The sequence below is a fragment of the Lampris incognitus genome, chromosome 2, assembly GCF_029633865.1.
Source record: "Lampris incognitus isolate fLamInc1 chromosome 2, fLamInc1.hap2, whole genome shotgun sequence".
Lineage (NCBI taxonomy): Eukaryota > Metazoa > Chordata > Actinopteri > Lampriformes > Lampridae > Lampris > Lampris incognitus.
Window position 1 is genome coordinate 144376672 of NC_079212.1, and position 21271 is coordinate 144397942.

The 21271-nt window shown below is 51.6% G+C and overlaps 1 protein-coding gene across 1 annotated transcript; it reads left to right on the plus strand.

The window, feature by feature from the left end:
* The first annotated feature begins 1679 nt into the window (after window positions 1-1679).
* On the plus strand, window positions 1680-19537 carry pde12 (phosphodiesterase 12). Its single transcript, XM_056274408.1, has 9 exons — window positions 1680-2419; window positions 4516-4700; window positions 6909-7336; window positions 9730-9835; window positions 11337-11481; window positions 12448-12526; window positions 13635-13757; window positions 17281-17486; window positions 19231-19537. Exons 1-9 carry the CDS (start codon window positions 2051-2053, stop codon window positions 19348-19350), a joined length of 1761 nt encoding a protein of 586 aa, XP_056130383.1. The 5' UTR covers window positions 1680-2050; the 3' UTR covers window positions 19351-19537.
* Window positions 19538-21271: the final 1734 nt, after the last annotated feature.

The following is a 21271-nucleotide window of genomic DNA, read 5'->3' on the forward strand; positions in this document are numbered from 1 at the left end:
CTGGTTCACTTTGAAATACTGTAAAATTTTGAAATAGCGCATCTTTAGTACTGTAACGTGCATGGATAAGTAGACACGCTGGCCGCTGGCTGGCGGGTCCGACCCTTTAGTCGAGCGGTTAGCGATGCCTCCTGCGGTGCGGGCGATACGGGTTCGCTTCCCGGCCGCGGCAGTTCCTGTGGTTGCGTTGTCCCCCCGAATTCGCTACAGTACTAATTGGTCATCATTGAGAAAAATTGAACAAAATCAGCAAATACAAATCAAATGTTGAGACACTGGCAGTCAGTCGTGGAAGAGTACAGATATGCTCCGAGACAGACGAAGACAGTTACAAGATAGAAACAGCGCCACAAGCGGCAGAGTCCAGGCAGCATGAGAACCTACCGAGCTGTGCTGCCTATTGGCGAGTTAATGAATTCGGAGGTGTATGATCGGAAGCTTCGGTGGAGAAACAAAGCCTAGAAACTCTCAGAATTTCAAAACCGTTTCAGCCCACATGTAGGATGGTTGAAAAGCTGGAAAAGCAGGCGAGATAAAGCTGACAGTTCACAAGGAGGACTTGACCCAGGACCTTTGAATCTTCATGTGAGGTGACCTACACTGAGCCACTGAGCTCACGGTTTGTCACGCACCTTCTCACAAACTGAGGAATAGAAGTAGGAGTTGATCACCTGAGGATTCCAACCGAGGACCTTTGGATGCCCAGAGCAAGGGACTAGCAGACTACACGACTAGCTGAGAAGCCACGGCTTTTCACACACCTACTCACAACATGAGGCGTGGACTCCCTTTGTGCAGATGGTGATTGTATATTTATCTGTTGTGTTCACTTGTTATTGTCTACCTGCTTTGTGTTGATGTGATGCTGTCTGATACGGGGCTGCTGGTTTTTGCTGTGTTCTGCAGATCAGTGGTTCTCAACCTTTTTGGGGTCCTGGACCCCCTGCGTATTTTTGATCTACCCTGAGGACCCCTCCACCTGATCTTGGGGGAGGGGGGTTGCAATTTGATAGAAACAGTAGAAACTGCATTTTAAATTGCATTATAGCATTTATTCACTCTTTGGGGCAAAAATAAGAGCTTTCAGTTGTAACTTAGATATAGTTAACAAAACAGAATTCTTATGCAGTAACTTTCAGATATATGTAACAAAACAGAATATGTATTCAGTAACTTTCAGATATATGTAACAAAACAGAATATGTATTCAGTAACTTTCAGATATATGTAACAAAACACAATATGTATGCAGTAACTTTCAGATATATGTAACAACAGAATTTTTATGCAGTAACTTTTAACAATGCAAACGGGAGCGAGATCTCTTATTAAAATACAATAAATTACACTTGTGAAACAGATGTAATTAGAGAAAAAAGTCCTGTTACCCTTTATAGTTTAGGTAGATAAAGGTCTCAGTCACATTTGAGTAAAATAATCCTATTTCTATAAATGTCATAGGATCTTTTTTTTAAAAGATATTTTATTTTCACGGACCCCTTGCAATTACACCACGGACCACTAGGGGTCCGCGGACCCCCGGTTGAGAAACACTGCTGTAAGGTGTCCTTGAGGGCTCCGAAAAGCGCCCACAAAAAAAAACAAAAACGTATTATTCACGCTTAAACCGCGTGGTGGCGGTAACGAGCTGACACGCACACGTTACCACGTCAGGGTCAGCAAGCCGGAAGTAGTCGCTGTCCAAACAGGAAGAAGAAATTCCACATGGCGTAAGTTGACGGAGAGCTCGGGTCGCCTCACGGGTGACGGAACAGCGACTCGCTAGTTATTTAGGCGGAGACCCTCGGCGTGAAATAACGTCCCCTGTTTTTAGACCCGAATTCGACCCCCACCCCCCGGCGGCCGAACCGAGACGCCCGCTGCGGTTGGTACACAGGAGGACCTTCGCGGTGTGGAAGTTCGCTCCCGTCTCACGCCAGTAGATTCCCGCCCAGGCGGGCTCTCGGCGTTTCCCCGGCCGCTCTCCGACGTGTCCCCGTTTCTATTTCGGCTCCGCCGCCGCCCCCCCCCCTCCCGTGCCCGGGGACTTATGTTCGGCAACCCGGCGTCGGCTGTCTCCAGACTCTTGTCGCGCTACAGGGCTGTGGCTTTCGCCGCCCGCCGGCTCCTCGGCGGGATGGAGCGGGCGGACGTGAGGTGCGTCGCCGGGGAGCCCAAGCTCACCATCTCCTTCGTGCTGGACGGCAGCCGCAGGCACATGCTGCGGGACCAGAGCGAGGAGCTGGGCAAAGTCCTGGCCCGCATCGCCAAGAACGTCGCCAAAGGCCAGGGCAGGGCCAAGAAGTCCAAGAGAAACAAGGGCCAGCAGCCCTCCGAGGCCCCGGAGCCCGCCGACGTCAGGCTGCTCCGCGACGGGGATCCGGTGGCGGAGGATGTGGTGAACGCGGAGGCGTGGCAGGTGATGATTGGTTTTCTTTATGTTGAAGAAGAGCCGGCTGGGACACCCCCCCCACCCCACCCCCTGTCCCACCGGTGCACATCGCGATGCTGCGGTTCGGTATCGCGATACTTTAGGGCTTCATCCCCCGCCTATGCGCTAAACTGCGATAATCCATAGCGTTGTTTTATAATTGGGGGGGGGGGGGGTCTTATTTTCGTCTCGGTTTGACTCACAGACATCGTTCTGGGCAGCTTTACACAACGGTGTCTTATGGGACCAGTGATCAGGAGTGTTAAACGTCTCTCCTTTACCCCCCCCCCCCAGTGTGTCAGTCAGACCGTGTCCCTGACTGTCCATCATCTATGGCTTCTCTGTACAGTCGCAACACACAGCAGATTCAGTTAATGTAAGCACCCCCCTACCAGCTGCCCCGGGACACCGACCGGGAGACGTTCTGGCAGATGACACATTGTATAAACTGGTGATCTTGAAACTGTTAGAATGTTCGCGTCCTCCGTTTTGGGCACCCTGCTAGAGGTCAGCGCGCTCAAAGAGGCTCTTCTGTTGGACTCTACACATAGTGAATCCACTGACTGCTGTGACTCCATTCAAGTGAATGGTTTTCGATGTTTACTAGTCATAGTTTTTACTAGTAGTCACACCAAAGATATTTAGTACCAGTCTTATGATGACATTCCCGGCCCTGTGATGGTCTGGCGGTCTGTCCAGGGCAGGGGTGGGCACCCTTGTCCAGGGTGAGGGCCGGTGTGGGTGGGGATTTTGTTGCACACCTGTGCCCCCGAAGTCACTCAGCAAAGACTCTACTGGTTGATCAGTGGGATCGGGTGTGTGGCTGCTTGGTTGGAGCAGGGGGCCTTTGCCCACACTGGCCCTTTCTGGATGGGATTGCTCACCCCTGGCCCAGGGTGTCGACCCCGCCTGCTGCCCGATGACTGCTGGGATAGGCTGCGGCATCCCCGCAACCCTGAGAGCAGGATAAGCGGTTTGGATAATGGATGGATGGGTGGAAATGTCGCCGTCATGAATGGGAGTGATGCTCAGACTCCTCTCCATCTGGGAAGTGTGTTCTCTAGTGTGCTCGCCGGCTAGTTTATGGATGGTTACCACTACCTATGGTAAGTACAGGCTGCTACTTCTTGCAGGGTGAACCAGGAAGTAGATCAGCAATGTCATCCACCATTGTTCATATTGCACATTTCAGGTAACGACCTTGAACTTTCACTTTGGATTTCACTTCCAAATGTGTGGTTTAGATCATCGGGTTAAATTACACTTGTTGAGACATGTCTGACGTGGTGTTCATTTGTCCCATGAGACACTGAGTTCAGCAGGGGTCCTGAATTTGAGTTAAATTGACATCCATCCATCCATCCATCCATTATGCAAGCCACTTACCCTGCTCTCAGGGTCGCGGGGATGCTGGAGCCTATCCCAGCAGTCATTGGGTGGCAGGCGGAGAGACACCCTGGACAGGCCACCAAATTAACATAAATGATTATAAAAACTACAGTAATAAGACCCAGGTTGTAAAAGAGAAAGAAAAAAGCTAACTGAAGAGATCCTTTAAGCCCCCATGTACTGCAGAAGCGTAAAAGATGAGTTTGCTTCCCTGAGTAAACGTTCTCATATTCAGACATTCAGCGATGTGGGAATCATGACATTATGCTTCAACATCGTGATTCAGGGGAAAGCCTGCGATAGTCAATTCGTAACGGTTTTAGTATCTTGATTTTGTGTTTAATCAACTCCCGCACCTGCTAACAAAGTCTCCTAGTTTCTTTACCTGGTAAATGAGCAAAGTCTCTTACGTTGTGATTTTATGTCATACATCCAGGGAGAGAAATGCACCCGAGCATGAGGTCAGTTGATAAGCATTTATGTACTAGAATAGAAACGTCTTCTCTGGTACAGAAAGACTTATTGTGTTCTCAAGGTCATGCACGTAGTGTGTTCTCACCGGCTTGTATCGGTTAGTTGTTGTGTAGCTGAACAGACGCTTCGTGCCTCAGTGGAAAGTTACTGATCACCGTGAGAGAAAAATAAGCCTCTGCATTTCTACGCTGCTCCAGTACATGTAAAATGTCTCCACACAGGACGGGGCTGAGCTGCACATCGGGGAGGTCCGATACGCCGTCCAGAGGAACGCCCCCACTTTCACCGCCGCCGAGCTGCCGGCCTCCCTGCTGGCCGGCTTCCCCGTCTGCCCCAAGGTAGACATCGAATTCGGGCACCTGGAGGACTGCGAGTTTACCTGGTACAAAGAAAAGGTTAATTCAAGGTACTGAAACTTTACATACCTCTGGGTACATCTATGTGTAGATGTCGGTACTGGTTGCTGCCATTTGCACACAGTCCACCTCCCACTGCAGTATCTTCCACGGCCGTTATTTCAGAACCAGGTGGACTTACTGCCGTGTGCATTACACGCACCGGGAATTTTACCTGGCCTTGTTGGTACAGTTAAGAATACAAGAAAAGTGCCGTCTTAAACGGAATAAAACAAAATGTGTGATGTCATCATCATCGGCGGTCACTCGAAGCGAGTACGACTGTCCTCTGGAGGACGCCGGTGTGTGACTTTGTTCAGCATCGTGGGTAGACTGGTCCACAGACAGCCACCACACCATCCTTGACAGACCTGGGTCAGGATACTGGTAGATTATATTTTTTATGTTGTACAAAATTGTATTCATGTCGGGCGTCCAGGTAGCGCTGCGATTTATTCCGTTGCCTACCAGCGCGAGGATCGCTGGTTCGAATCCCCATGTTACCTCCGGCTTGGTTGGGCGTCCCTAAAGACACAATTGGGCGTGACTGTGGTTGGGAAGCCAGATGTGGGTATGAGTCTTGGTCGCTGCACTAGCGCCTCCTCTGGTCGGTCAGGGCGCCTGTTCGGGGGGGGGGGACTGGGGGGAATAGCGTGATCCTCCCACACACTACGTCCCCCATGGTGAAACTCCTCACTGTCAGGTGAAAAGAAGCGGCTGGTGACTCCACGTGTATCAGGGGAGGCATGTGGTAGTCTGCAGCTCTCCCCGGATCAGCAGAGGGGGTGGAGCAGAGACCAGGGCGACTCGTCAAATAGGGTAATTGGCCGAGTACAATTGGGGAGAAAAAGGGGGGAAATGCCAAAAAAATAAATAAATAATAGTATTCATGTCGTCGTGTCTTCATGTTGAACCTCCATCAAGACAAACTCCCACTGTGTTCAAACTTAGTTGGCTCATGCGAAACCTGAACTTGAATCTTAATTCAAACCAGTTTCTGTTGCTGGGAGGAAACAGACTCCTCTCCTGAACTTCAGTCTTAATTCAAACCAGTTTCTGTTGCAGGGAGGAAACAGACTCCTCTCCTGAACTTGAATCTTAATTCAAACCAGTTTCTGTTGCTGGGAGGAAACAGACTCCTCTCCTGAACTTCAGTCTTAATTCAAACCAGTTTCTGTTGCTGGGAGGAAACAGACTCCTCTCCTGAACTTGAGTCTTAATTCAAACCAGTTTCTGTTGCAGGGAGGAAACAGACTCCTCTCCTGAACTTGAGTCTTGATTCAAACCAGTTTCTGTTGCTGGGAGGAAACAGACTCCTCTCCTGAACTTGAGTCTTGATTCAAACCAGTTTCTGTTGCAGGGAGGAAACAGACTCCTCTCCTGAACTTGAGTCTTAATTCAAACCAGTTTCTGTTGCTGGGAGGAAACAGACTCCTCTCCTGAACTTGAATCTTAATTCAAACCAGTTTCTGTTGCAGGGAGGAAACAGACTCCTCTCCTGAACTTGAATCTTAATTCAAACCAGTTTCTGTTGCAGGGAGGAAACAGACTCCTCTCCTGAACTTGAATCTTAATTCAAACCAGTTTCTGTTGCTGGGAGGAAACAGACTCCTCTCCTCTCCACTCTGTGGAACAGCGTCCCCATCTCCCTATCAGAGCTGCCCCCTCCATCGACTCTTTTAAGTCCCGGCTTGGAACTTCCTGGTGTGGCTGATGTCTGGCTGGTGCCTATGTCTGATGTGTTGTGTGTGCCTTGTTGTCTATGTCGGTGTTCCTTGTAGTTGTGTGTTAGCTACCTGCTCTGGTCTGTGTAGCACTTTGGTCAGTGTGGGTTGTTGTTTGCTCTATAAATAAATGTGACTTGACTTGACTCTAACATCGGAGCGAAGGTTCTGCGTGACTGCTCAGCTGTGTTGGATGGTACAGAGAAAATCTGAATCTCTTCCAGTCCCCTGGCCAGTGCTCCCTCATGGTACCGGCACAATGCACTTCCGCTGTGATGTGTTGTGTACGCAATGCAAGTGTGAAATGTCAACATGCGTGTTCAGTATCGACGGGTGTTTTTGGCTGACAGAGGTGTGTGATCCTCCATATTTCTGTAGTCCTCTCAACTCGTATAAGATGACTTGCCAGTTAAAATCCTCGATTCCTCAGGTTAGCAGAGGGTCTCTTGAAGGTTAGGCTCTGGCATCTGACCTCTCCTTGTTTTCTGCTCCTAGCCCTGAACCAGGAGAGGATGGGCAAGAACAGGAAGCGGTGTGGACCGTAGCGGGCAGTGGGCGGGTCCACATCCCGTCCAATCAGGACATCGGCTCCAGGCTCAAACTTCACTGCACACCGAAAGACGGCGCGCGTCCCGGGCCGCCCAAGGAGCTGGTTTCCACGGGAACCGTGGAGGCTGGACCAGGAGCGTGCACGTTTGACAACAGGCACATGTACACGCTTAAAGGGACAGATGAGCAGACGGTGAGAGTGGTGTCGTATAACATCTTGGCTGATATCTACGCCCAGACAGACTTGTCAAAGACCGTCCTCTACCCCTACTGCGCCCCCTACGCCCTGCAGCTGGACTACAGGCAGAACCTGGTCAAGAAGGAGCTTGCAGGATACAACGCTGACATCATCTGCCTACAGGAAGTTGATACAGGTAAAGCGGAGGTCTACTAAGGGCGACATGTTTAATTTACAGCAGAAATTAATCTTGAAGGATCTTGTCTCAAATTCAGTATGTTCATGGGGTGGGGGGGGGTCATTACCATAAAGCTACTATCCTCAAAATGTACAAGTAAGGAAATGTCTTTTTTTTTTAAATATTTTCTGATACCTAAAGATAATCCATCAATATCCACATTATGAGCCCTTCACTAGATGCTCGTTGTATTGGTTAGTGTCTGGTAGGATTTGCCAGGAAAAATGACAGGGTTAGTAGTGCTGTCCATCCTCATCATATTTCCTAATGCATGCTCAATAGGCCAGGTAAGGAACTCACAGAAAGTTGAATAAGTTCATCTGGACACAACGTTTATTGAGAGAAACGTGTCATCACTCAAATGACTTCTTACTCTGTGAAATTACAGTTGGTGATGGGGGACATTTGATTGTTGATGTTTACTGTAAACCAACACATACTGATCAGTACTTAAGGTTTGACTCTCATCATCCACTGGAGCACAAACTAGGAGTCATCAGGACGCTGGAGACCGAGCTGACAACGTCCCCACCGACACAGCGGCCGGGGAAGGGGAGAAACCCCACATTAAACAGGCCCTGGTTAAGTGTGGTCATCCTAACTGGGCGTTTGTCAAAGCCAGGGAGACGCCCAGACAGTGCAGCAGCCGATCCAAGAGAGGAGAAGGACAACAGCTGTCTTAAGTCTAAACCAGTGGTGATTCTGTATGTGGTGGGAGTGTCGGAACACTTGAGACGCGTTTTCCCAAACACTGTGTCTCAGTTGCTTTCAAACCCCAAAACACGCTGAGCCAGAAGTTGGTCCACTCCAAGGATCGGGTCCCCCGGCACAAACGCAACAATATAGTGTAGCTGTTAAGTGTCAGGAGGATTGCCGTGACTTGTACATCGGGGAAACTAAACAGACGCTGGCCAAGAGGATGGCACAACACAGGAGAGCTAACAGATCAGGCCAGGACTCCACAGTCTGCACCATCTACACAGTCTGCACCATCTGCACAGTCTGCACCATCTACACAGTCTGCACCAGGGGTGTCAAACTCCAGGCCTCAAGGGCCGCAGTGTCTGCAGGTATTTGTTGCAACCGTGCACTACACCACCTGATTTCACTAATTAGCTCACCTCCTGGATCAAGGAGGGAAAGGAACTAGTTTAATCAGGTGGTGTAGTGCATGGTTGCAACAAATACCTGCAGACACTGCGGCCCTCAAGGCCTGGAGTTTGACACCCCTGGTCTACACCATCTACACAGTCTGCACCATCTACACAGTCTACACCAGCTACACACTCTACACCATCTACAGGCCCGTGGCCACTCTTTCAAGGATGAGGATGTGCACATCCTTGATAGGGAGGAACGCTGGTTTGAACGGGGCGTCAAAGAGGCCGTCTATGTGAAGAGGGAACGACCATCCCTGAACTGGGGGGGCTAAGATTACTTCTGTCACCATCTTACAATGCTATGATTGAAAACATTCCCCAACCCTCTGTGAATAGTACACATGACCATTGTAACTCTAGGTCATGGTAATTTGCATATGAACCTGGTCGTTGGTTTGGGTCGTTATGCCACTTTATTGTTTATAAGGATGGGGATACCTGCAGCCAGCTGAGACTGAAGAGGTCACTTAGGGCTCAGACACACCAAACTGACTAGCAGCGACGAAGGCTGACTGTTGAGTCGCGTCACATCGCCTGCCATCTGGGACAAAAAGTAGCACTTCAACACGCCGAAAGGACTACAGCCGACAGCCGTGATTCGCTAGCTTAGCACTGATTCGCCAAGCTGAACAGCCAATCAGAGTGATCTCTCTCAGCGACGGGCTCCGCCGACTCAACATGCGGAATCGGCCAAAAAGCTGCCAACGGGGGTCCGACTAGTGCCGACGGTGCGGGACACGCCACAAAAACTAGAGTCACAGACGCTCACCGACGGCCCGACATTGGCCGACCGTCGGCCTGGTGTGTCAGGGCCCTTTAGCTGAGTGATGAAACGTTTCTCCTAATAAACGTTGTGTCCAGGTGAACTGATTCACCTCCCTGTGACTTCCTCACCATAGCAGCCAAGTGAGGAAGAAGAGGGCAGGTGTAGTGTTGAGTTTGAGAAGGTGAGCAGCTACCATGAATCACCAACGCTATCGAGAAGACAACAATAAGCTTTGAGGTGGTTATTATTTATGTCGAAACTACAGAATCCCGTCTGTAAAACTGGTATTGAATTCTAACCAGGCTCTTAAAGTTGTCCTCAAAAGACGTCCCAGTCAGTGTCGACTTGGTGTCATCAGGCGTTGTCCTCTCGGACGCTGGGTATTACATCTGGTTTCACTTCATCTCCTATGTTCTCCTCCGCAGGGGTGTTCGTTGACAGTCTCGGCCCTGCGCTCGACGCCTTTGGTCTGGACGGTGTTTTCAGGGTCAAAGAGAAGCAGCACGAAGGACTCGGCACCTTCTACCGCAGGTGGGCCCGCAGTGCACATGTCTCAGACAGCATTAGACACACATGGCTCATCAACAACACTGTACCAGACTCGGGGTCACCGTCCAGTCACACGGTGTCGGTTGGTATGGCATGAAAACGTACCCTCGGGGTAACTTACAGTTTCAGGCTCAGTTCAGGATTGGACAAAAGGTATCAAGGCTCTCCGCCTGCTGACCAATGACTGTTAGGACAGGCTCCAGCATCCCCACGACCCTGAGAGCAGGGTAATCACCCCTCTCTCTGAGCCGTCCCGGTCGCTGCTCCACCCCCTCTGCTGATCGGGGGAGGGCTGCAGACTACCACATGCCTCCTCCCATACATGTGGAGTCACCGGCCGCTTCTTTTCACCTGACAGTGAGGAGTTTCACCAGGGGGATGTAGCACATGGGAGGACCACGCTATTCCCCCCAGTTCCCCCTCCCCCCGAACAGGTGCTCCGACCGACCGGAGGAGGGGCTTGTGTAGCGACCAGGACACACCCACATCCAGCTTCCCACCCGCAGACACGGCCAATTGTGTCTGTAGGGACACCTGACCAAGTCGGAGGAATAGACCGCTATGCTACCCGGATGCCCGTGACGCTCCTCTTTCTATTAAACTGATGTGGCTGTATTGCACTGCACATTAGGCACCAGCAGAGGTCAGTCTACTTGTAGAACGGGCAACTGAGCTGAGAGAGGTGGCGACTGCAAGTGGTGGAGAAACGTCAGCATAACTTTGTCTTGGGATGACCCCAACTAAAAAGCAGTTTATCAGCCATGTGATTTTATTCAACTGCCAGTCTGCCGCCACCACCCGCACCTCATCTCTGTTCAGCCCGCTGATGTGTTGGCGTCCGCCGCGCGTTACGTGTCATCAGGTCCTCCAGCAAGGTATGGAAGAACGGCGCTTGTTTCCTGTCTATTCATTAAATCCAGCAATGCTTGTCTAAGTAGGCTAATTGCATATTAGACACACGGCATCGTGGGCTACACAGCTCAGCTTTAAGGGGGGGTTTTGTTTTTTTTTTTTGCACAAATACCATCGTATACTTTATACCCCTGGTGAAAGGTCAGGAAAGTATGAAAAGTAGATACCGCCCAAACCTCCAGCCATCCATCCATTATCCAAACCGCTTTATCCTGCTCTCAGGGTCGCGGGGATGCCGGAGCCTATCCCATCAGTCATTGGTCAGCAGGCGGGGAGACACCCTGGACAGGCCGCCAGGCCATCACAGGGCCCACACACGCCCAAACCCTACAGATGTTAAATACTTAAATACTCGGTCTTACTCGGCCTCAGTTCCACTTCCGCTGTTGGTGGTCAGTCTTTCTGCCCATGTTGCACCCTAAAACGTTGATATGGTGTGAGATTAACAGAGCTGAGGTGAAAGCAAATAAAAACACAAACTGCGTCTTCGAGTTGTGACTTACTGATCCCCCCGTTCATCGTAACCCCATGACCCCTGTTGTTTAAACTGGACTTCACGTTCCGTTTTTAGGTCGAAGCTGAGGTTGCTGAGTTGCCATGACATCATACTGAGCGAGGCGCTGACCTCTGACCCCCTCCATGCTGGCCTGCTGGAGAGAGTGTCTGCAAACCCCACCCTAAAAGACAAGGTCCTGCAGAGGTCCACCGCCCTGCAGGTACGGCGGCAGCTGCCACGGCTGTGCTGTGCTGTGCTGTGTGTGTGTGTGTGGTGGGGGGGCAGAGGGGTCTTTGTGTTGCTTTTGCACTGCTTCCCTTTACTCTGACTCGGTCAAAAGCAATTAAGAGAAAGATACGAGTTTGTGGGGCTTGCACGGTATCTTTGAGATTAGTCGTGGGTTCAAGCCCAGCTCTTCTATGACGAGTTTACATGTTTTTCCTGTGTTCACCCGAGTTTCCTCCCACAGACCAAACACCTGCTTGTCAGTGGACAGGACTCTCTAAATTGTCTATAGCTGAGATTGGTGTGTGTATGTGTGTGTGTGTGTGTCTTCTGTGATGGACTGCTGACCTGTCCTGGGTGTCCCCCGACCTTATTTATTTATTTTTTTTGGATTTATCCCTCATTTTTCTCCCCAATTGTATCCAGCCAATTACCCCCCTCTTCCGAGCCGTCCCCGTCGCTGCTCCACCCCCTCTGCTGATCCGAAGAGGGCTGCAGACTACCACATGCCTCCTCCCATACATGTGGTGTCGCCAGCCGCTTCTTTTCACCTGACAGTGAGGAGTTTCACAAGGGGGATATAGCGCGTGGAAGGATCACGCTATTCCCCCCAGTTCCCCCTCCCCACCGAACAGGCGCCCCGACCGACCAGAGGAGGCGCTAGTGCAGCCACCAAGACACATACCCACATCCGGCTTCCCACCTGCAGACACGGCCAGTTGCGTCTGTTGGGACGCCCGACTGAGCCGGAGGTAACACGGGGATTCAAACCAGCGACCCCCATGTTAGCAGGCAGCGGAATAGACCGCTACGCTACCCGGACGCCTCGAAATCCTTATTTCCAAGTTGTCTCGGGGAAATGAAAGTGCATATTCAGCTGCACACCCACAGCTACTTGGGTGTGTTTAAATCGTTTAACTCGTTTGCTGCATGATTTTCAGTGACTCTTGTTTTCCTCTAGGCGAGTGTTTTTGAGGACCTGAGTGAGCCCTCTCGGAAGATATGCGTGGCCAACACCCACCTCTACTGGCACCCGAAAGGTAAAACAACACACGTGAGAACAACACAAACAACATGGCTGCGACGGGCCCAGCCCGCCTGGTCGGTTCTTGTCATCTAGTGAGTAGACTGGGCCTGGGTGTGGTTCTGGAGGTATTAGTACACGGTTATGTAGTATTAGTACAGTTATGTAGTGATGTAAACCAGTCAACCAAACTTTACTACGGCAGCATGTTGGTGTGTCAGAATGAAGTGTGCTTCACGTGAAGTGAAAGTGGGTGAAAAGTTCCATCTTACAGCCGGCGTGAACGCCAGCAGCTGCTGCAACTGAATTTAGACAAGGCTTAGCAGGACGGCAAGACCTGGTGCACACACCTGGTGAACCTGGTACACATACCTGGTACAGTACACAAGTACAGACAGTACATAAAGTACTTGGACTGTACAATCTGTTAGAAGCCTTTTCTCTTACCCTGGACCAGACCGACTCCAGGTGAAAACCCTGACCTCTGATTGATTCAGCCGTTAAGAACTCATTAGTCATGAGGAATGATGGGGGAGGGGAGATAACTCTCAAGATGCGGGGCGTCCGGGCAGCGTGGCGGTCTATTCCGTTGCCTACCAGCACGGGGATCTCCGGTACGAATCCCCGTTTGACCTCCGGCTCGGTCGGGCGTCTCTCCAGACACAATTGGCCGTGTCTGTGAGTGGGAAGCCGGATGTGGGTATGTGTCCTGGTCGCTGCACTAGCGCCTCCTCTGGTTGATCGAGGCGCCTGTTTGGGGGGGAGGGGGAGCCGGGGGGAATGGCGTGATCCTCCCATGTGCTACACCCCCCCTGGTGAAACTCCTCACTGTCAGGGGAAAAGAAGTGGCTGGTGACTCCACATGTATGGGAGGAGGCATGTGGTAGTCTGCAGCCCTCCCCGGAGCAGCAGAGGGGGTGGAGCAGAGACCGGGACGGCTCGGAAGAGTGGGGTAATTGGCCAAGTGCAACTTGGGGGAAAAGGGGGGGGGGGACTCTCAAGATGCTTTATTCTGCAAGAAAGCCAAGGCCCTGATTGTGTAAAAAAAAAAAAAAAACCTCTCTCCCTCATCCTCTCTCACTCTCTCTCCCTCATCCTCTCTCTCTCCCTCCCTCTCTCTCAAGGGGGGAATATCCGCCTGATCCAGATGGGCGTGGCCTTGCGACACCTGAGTCATGTCATCAGTGAGGTGGCACCTGGAGCTCCCCTACTCTTCTCTGGAGATTTCAATTCCACCCCTAACTCAGGTAAAGCCCCCCCACCCCAAATCCCACTAGCTCCACCTCGAGCTCAATTTACCCCACGCCGTACGAAACCACTCAACCAGGGTAACGCCCCCCTTTCTCGGACACACACTCACTGGGCGCATTTCTTTCGGTTGAAGTGCTTCCTGGCGTGCTACGTCACCAGGTAGAGAACGGGGTGATAAAGACCGGAACCGGCAGCGGTTCCCCCCCACGTCATGACCACATTGCAACACAGTCCAGCTGTCGCTGACCACTTCCTGTGTGGCGAGCGAGTGACGCACACGCACAAAGATTAGCTCCTGACCGACCTCTGAAATTCCTGTTATACACACGGTCAGTAAACCTCAAGTGCTCTCGGCGTTGTAGGAACGGCCACAGTCTAACGCTGGATAATCCATCCGTCCATCCACCCATCCATCTGTCCGTCCGACCATCCATCCATCCGTCCATCCATCCATCCATCCATCCATCCATCTGTCCACCCATCCATCTGTCCGTCCGACCATCCATCCATCCATCCATCCATCCATCCATCCATCCATCCGTCCATCCATCCATCCATTATCCAGCCATCCATCTGTCCGTCCGACCATCCATCCATCCGTCCATCCATCCATCCATTATCCAGCCATCCATCTGTCCAGCCATCCATCCATACATCCATCTGTCCAGCCATCCATCCACCCATCCATCTGTCCGTCCGACCATCCATCCATCCATTATCCATCCATACATCTGTCCAGCCATCCATCCACCCATCCATCCATACATCCATCTGTCCGTCCATGAGCCAAACTGCTTATCCTGCTCTCAGGGTCGTGGGGATGGTGGAACCTATCCCAGCAGTCACTGGGTGGCAGGTGGGGAGACACCCTGGACAGGCCGCCAGGCCATCACAGGGCCGAGACACACACACACACATTCACACCTAGGAACAATTTAGTATGGCCGATTCAGCTGACCTACACGTTAGTTGTCCGGTTTTCATCAGGTTGTGGATGAACAGTTCCTGTCCTGGTTTTTTTCAACAAAAAGAATTTGTTTTTCTAAAAACTAAAAACACATTTAGTCATGGACAAGACAAACCGAAGACAAACCTCAGCTTTAGAGGAAAGACGCAGAAAAGGGTCTGTGTTAAAAGTTGACAGCCTCTCGATTATTCAAAGTCTCCACCTGGATGCCACTCGGCATCCTCCTCATCACGTGCTCCACCTGGATGCCACTCGGCATCCTCCTCATCACGTCGCTCCACCTGGATGCTGATCAGCATCCTCCGCATCACATGCTCCACCTGGACGCCGCTCGGCATCCTCCTCATCACGTGCTCCACCTGGATGCTGATCAGCATCCTCCTCATCACGTGCTCCACCTGGACGCCGCTCGGCATCCTCCTCATCACGTCGCTCCACCTGGATGCTGATCAGCATCCTCCGCATCACATGCTCCACCTGGACGCCGCTCGGCATCCTCCTCATCACGTGCTCCACCTGGACACCGATCAGCATCCTCCGCATCACGTGCTCCACCTGGACACCGCTCAGCATCTTCCTCATCACATGCTCCACCTGGACGCCGCTCGGCATCCTCCTCATCACGTCGCTCCACCTGGATGCTGATCAGCATCCTCCGCATCACGTGCTCCACCTGGACACCGCTCAGCATCCTCCTCATCACATGCTCCACCTGGACGCCGCTCGGCATCCTCCTCATCACATGCTCCACCTGGACACTGCTCAGCATCTTCCTCATCACGTGCTCCACCTGGACGCTGCTCGGCATCCTCCTCATCACATGCTCCACCTGGACACCACTCAGCATCTTCCTCATCACGTGCTCCACCTGGATGCCGCTCAGCATCCTCCTCATCACGTGCTCCACCTGGATGCTGCTCGGCATCCTCCTCATCACGTGCTCCACCTGGACGCCGCTCAGCATCCTTCTCATCACGTGCTCCACCTGGACACTGCTTGGCATCCTCCTCATCATGTGCTCCACCTGGACTTCACTCAGCATCTTCCTCATCACATGCTCCACCTGGACGCCGCACAGCATCCTCCTCATCACGTGCTCCACCTGGATGCCGCTCGGCATCCTCCTCATCACGTGCTCCACCTGGACACCGCTCAGCATCTTCCTCATCACGTGCTCCACCTGGATGCCGCTCAGCATCCTCCTCATCACGTGCTCCACCTGGAAGCTGCTCGGCATCCTCCTCATCACGTGCTCCACCTGGACACCGCTCAGCATCTTCCTCATCACGTGCTCCACCTGGATGCCGCTCAGCATCCTCCTCATCACGTGCTCCACCTGGAAGCTGCTCGGCATCCTCCTCATCACGTGCTCCACCTGGATGCCGCTCAGCATCCTCCTCATCACGTGCTCCACCTGGAAGCTGCTCAGCATCCTTCTCATCATGTGCTCCACCTGGACGCCGCTCGGCATCCTCCTCATCACGTGCTCCACCTGGACACCGCTCAGCATCCTCCTCATCACATGCTCCACCTGGACTTCACTCAGCATCCTCCTCATCACGTGCTCCACCTGGACACCGCTCAGCATCCTCCTCATCACATGCTCCACCTGGACTTCACTCAGCATCCTCCTCATCACATGCTCCACCTGGACACCGCTCAGCATCCTCCTCATCACATGCTCCACCTGGACGCCACTCGGCATCCTCCTCATCACGTGCTCCACCTGGATGCTGCTCAGCATCCTCCTCATCACGTGCTCCACCTGGAAGCTGCTCGGCATCCTCCTCATCACGTGCTCCACCTGGACGCCGCTCGGCATCCTCCTCATCACGTTCTTTATAGTATATCTTATACATCCAGATAATTTTGTTATCCTGCTTCATTGTTGTGTCCTTCTCTCTCTCTGATGTGCGACTGTTGTCTTTTCTTGTCTCTTCTCCCATGTATGTGACTGGTGTGACGTGAGTCCCCCGTGTGTGTCGGGGTCGTCTGTCCCCCTCATATATTTATTTAAAGCTGCTGTTTGCAGGTTCTGTGGCTCATGCTGCTCTGCACCGCGTTTTTTTTCTTCATGTCAGTAATATTTTATTGAAAGGAACATTGGGTGTCCAAAAAACCCCATACAAATACATCGGAAATGATTGTCCCTCCATATTTTGGTAACCCCCCCCAGCTCCCTCCGACCCAACCCTTACCCATTGCTGATGCAAAAAATTAACAATTAAGATAAACATGGGCGCCTGGGATGTGTAGCGGTCTGTTCCATTGCCTAACAACATGGGGATCCCTGGGTTCTAATCCCAAATTTATTTTTGTTGAGTCTCATTATAGCCACAGAAAAAGACAGATTAAGATTGAAGATTTCCATTTTATATGCTAAATACCATGCTTATGAAATACCATACAATTTACTGGATGTCATGTATGCATCATAGGCTATTTATACACTTTACTGTCTTTTAACCTATTTACTATTTATACTATTATATATTAATCAAGGCTTTCTTTCTTCGTTTCCTGCTCTTCCACCTCCTCTTCCTCACCCCCAGGTGTGTTCCTGTTGGCCGGCCAGGGTCACGTTCCAGAGATCCACCCTGACTGGAACTCAAACGGCCCAGAGGAGGACTGTTGCATGGAGCTGGCTTCCCCCTTCCCCCCCCTGCTCAGCGCCTGTGGGGAACCGGCATACACCAACTACGTGGGCGGCTTCCACGGATGCCTCGACTACATCTTTCTGGAGCCGGGAAAGATGGAGGTAATGATACTCAAGGACAGCAATAGTTAAGATTGCTTTTTGGTAAATGACGTTATAACTTTCACCACTAGAGGGGGTATTGATATTCCTCATTCTTATTGACGAAAGACCCATGAGCGATTCGTTCTTAGTGACTGACTCCTCGTAGATAGTTGGGAGTCGGGACTCGTTCTGACAAAGGAGCTGTCAGCTGATGGCAACGCCTCCACACGTGCCAAACATGTTATAACTGACATGGTTTATTTATGTAGCGTGACTTGTGGACATGCCGATATTTCTCTCTCTTCCCCCTCCACACACCCGACACATCCCGTTCACAGAGACTCAAGTCCCGCAACATTGAATGAGAAATGTTTTTTTGTTTTATTTCCCCGGTTTTTCTCCCCAATTGTACTTGGCCAATTACCCCACTCTTCTGAGCCTTGCCGGTTGCTGCTCCACCCCCTCTGCCGATCCGGGGAGGGCTGCAGACTACCACATCCTCCTCCCATACATGTGGAGTCGCCAGCCGCTTCTTTTCACCTGACAGTGAGGAGTTTCACCAGGGGGACGTAGCGTGTGGGAGGATCACACTATTCCCCTCAGTTTGCCGCCCCCCCCCCAAACGGGCACCCCGATCGACCAGAGGAGGCGCTAGTGCAACGACGAGGACACACACCCACATCCGGCTTTCCACCCGCAGACACAGTCAATTGTGTCTGTAGGGACGCCCGACCAAGCTGGAGGTAACACGAGGATTCGAACCGGCGATCCCCGTGTTGGTAGGCAACGCAATAGACCGCCACGCTATCCGGATGGCCCCTGAATGAGAAATGTTAATCACTTGCTCACCTCTACTGGATTCTTGAGATTGAGATCCACTTTGATGAGGTTCTCTGATGCCATCTAGTGGTTCTTTTCCAGACATGACACTGTTCACAACTCTCCTTATGTTATATCAAGCGAATGAGAATCACATGAAGCCAACTGAGTCTTCTGATTCCCGTTCACTGGAAGTCCTCCCTCCTTGTGTCACCCATACATTTAATAACGATTTGAATCAAACAAACAAAGAGTCAAAACATGAAGTACTTGTTTGACTGAATGAGAATCGACAGTCGTAAAATCAGGAATCGGGAATCTGGAACGTTTATTTGTCATTTCATTACATGCACTTGCATACATGAAATGTATGCAACACAAAAACAAGAACACATATCCAACTACAGGTGTCCGGGTAGTGTAGCGGTCTACTTCATTGCCTACCAACATGGGGATCGCCGGTTCAAATCCCCATGTTACCTCCAGCTTGGTTGGGCGTCCCTACAGACACAATTGGCCGTGTCTGCAGGTGGGAAGCCGGATGTGGGTATGTGTCCTGGTCGCTGCACTAGCGCCTCCTCTGGTCGGTCAGGGCGCCTGTTCGGGGGGGGGGGACTGGGGGAATAGCGTGATCCTCCCACGCGCTACGTCTCCCTGGCGAAACTCCTCACTGTCAGGTGAAAAGAAGCGGCTGGCGACTCCACATGTATGGGAGGAGGCATGTGGTAGTCTGCAGCCCTCCCCGGATCGGCAGAGGGGGTGGAGCAGCGACCGGGACGGCCTCGGAAGAGTGGGGTAATTAGCCGGGTACAATTGAGGAGGAAAGGGGTGGGGGGGGTAGTCTAAGTACTCCTAACTCGTTACTTTGAGCACTGTTGGTGGCCTGCGCATGCTGGCTATGAAACTGCATGCGGCTAACGACCTCTCGCGTGTGACCCCACAGGTGGATCAGGTGATTCCTCTGCCCAGCCACCAGGAAGTGACCACACACCAGGCGCTGCCCAGTGTGGCGCATCCCTCTGACCACATCGCGCTGGTCTGTGACCTACGCTGGAAACTGTGACCTCTGACCTCGGCCTAACCATCCCCCTAAACAAACTGCCATCACACGAGGCGCTTCACCCCACCCCCCCCACCCCGCCCCCGTAGAGCCGCCCGGTGGCCGACAGTAGAAGGCTGTGGTGCCTGCTGTGTGCTCAGTAAACGCTTCCTTTGTGAAGGATAAAAGATATTAATAAAAAGAATTTTTATTCCCATTTCGCTGACGTGTGGTTGTGTGGAACTGCAGGACTATAAGGTTGCAGCTTGACAACATTTTTTTTTTTTTAATGATCCTTTAAGTGTTGCCTCGTCCAGACGCCAGCCCTGGTGATGTGTCGGCGAAGACGTCCTCTCACTAATACTCTTATCTGACGTTTCCTATACAAGAATGTTGACTGGCAGATTCCAAAGTAAACGTGTCGTGAGAGTCGAGACATTGTCCTCCGATCTCGAAGATGAGAAAACGCCGATCACGATGGCGTGATCGGCGTTTTCTCAGGCGGCGAGTAGTAGAAAGTAGAAAAGTTACCGACGGGACATGAGGCGTTTCTTTTTTCTCCAGCTGTTATTGCCTTAATCACCCGGTTGATTCCAGCTGCTGGAAATCTCTGCTGATAACCTGCACACTGTCCCAGACTCTGGAACACAACTTCATGTGTACTGTTATGGAATAAAGCACATCTGGGGCCTAATTTCACTCACTCGGTTGTTACAAGTTCTACCGAGTGAAACTAGTTTAATGAGCCTTCAGTGAACTAGTTATTTATTTTTCTTCCAAGAAACAAGGTTTGATATATCACCAGAGACTACTCAGGGGGCATCCGGGTGGCGTGGCGGTCTATTCTGTTGCCTACCAACACGGCGATCAGAGGTTTGAATCCCGTGTCACCTCCGGCTTGGTCGGGCGTCCCTACAGATACAATTGGCCGTGTCTGCGGGTGGGAAGCCTGATGTGGGTATGTGTTCTGGTCGCTGCACTAGCGCCTCCTCTGGTCGGTCAGGGGGCCTGTTCGAGGGGGAGGGGGAACTGGGGGGAATGGTGTGATCCTCCCATGTGCTACATCCCCCCCTGGTGAAACTCCTCACTGTCAGGTGAAAAGAAGTGGCTGGTGACTCCACATGTGTGGGAGGAGGCATGTGGTATTCTGCAGCCCTCCCCGGATCAGCAGAGGGGGTGGAGCAGCGACCGGGATGCTCGGAAGAGGAGGGTAATTGGCCAAGTATAATTGGGGAGAAAAAGGGGGGAAATCCTTTAAAAAATAAAAAAAAAGATGAATCAGAAACAACTACTACTACCGCTTCCAGCTGCTTCCGTTAGGGGGCGCCACAGCGGATCATCCGTTTCCATCTCTTCCTGTCCTCTGCATCTTCCTCTGTCACACCAGCCACCTGCATGTCCTCCCTCACCACATCCATAAACCTCCTCTTTGGCCTTCCTCTTCTCCTCTTCCCTGGCAGCTCCATATTCAGCATCCTTCTCCCAATATACCCAGCATCTCTCCTCCACACATGTCCAAACCATCTCAATCTTGTCTCTCTTGCTTTGTCTCCAAACCGTCCAACCTGAGCTGTCCCTCTAATATACTCCTTCCTAATCCTGTCCTTCTTCATCACTCCCAGTGAAAATCTTATCATCTTCATCTCTGCCACCTCCAGCTCCGCCTCCTGTCTTTTCATCAGTGCCACTGTCTCCAAACCATACAACATAGCTGGTCTCACTACCATCTTGTAAACCTTCCCTTTAACTCTTGCTGGTACCCTTCTGTCACACATCACTCCTGACACTCTTCTCCACCCACTCCACCCTGCCTGCACTCTCTTCTTCACCTCTCTTCTGCACTCCCCTTTACTTTGGACAGTTGACCCCAAGTATTTAAACTTGTCCACCTTTGTCACCTCCACTCCTTGCATCCTCACCATTCCTCTTATTCACACATAGGTAT

What these genes read in the sequence shown, in the direction of transcription:
- pde12 (XM_056274408.1), top strand. Translation starts at nt 2,051, where the DNA reads ATGTTCGGCAACCCGGCGTCGGCTGTCTCCAGACTCTTGTCGCGCTAC. An exon ending in AAAGAAAAGGTTAATTCAAG is followed by an intron (nt 4,701 to 6,908) that starts GTACTGAAACTT and finishes TTCTGCTCCTAG; the next exon opens with CCCTGAACCAGGAGAGGATG. An exon ending in CTCGGCACCTTCTACCGCAG is followed by an intron (nt 9,836 to 11,336) that starts GTGGGCCCGCAG and finishes TTCCGTTTTTAG; the next exon opens with GTCGAAGCTGAGGTTGCTGA.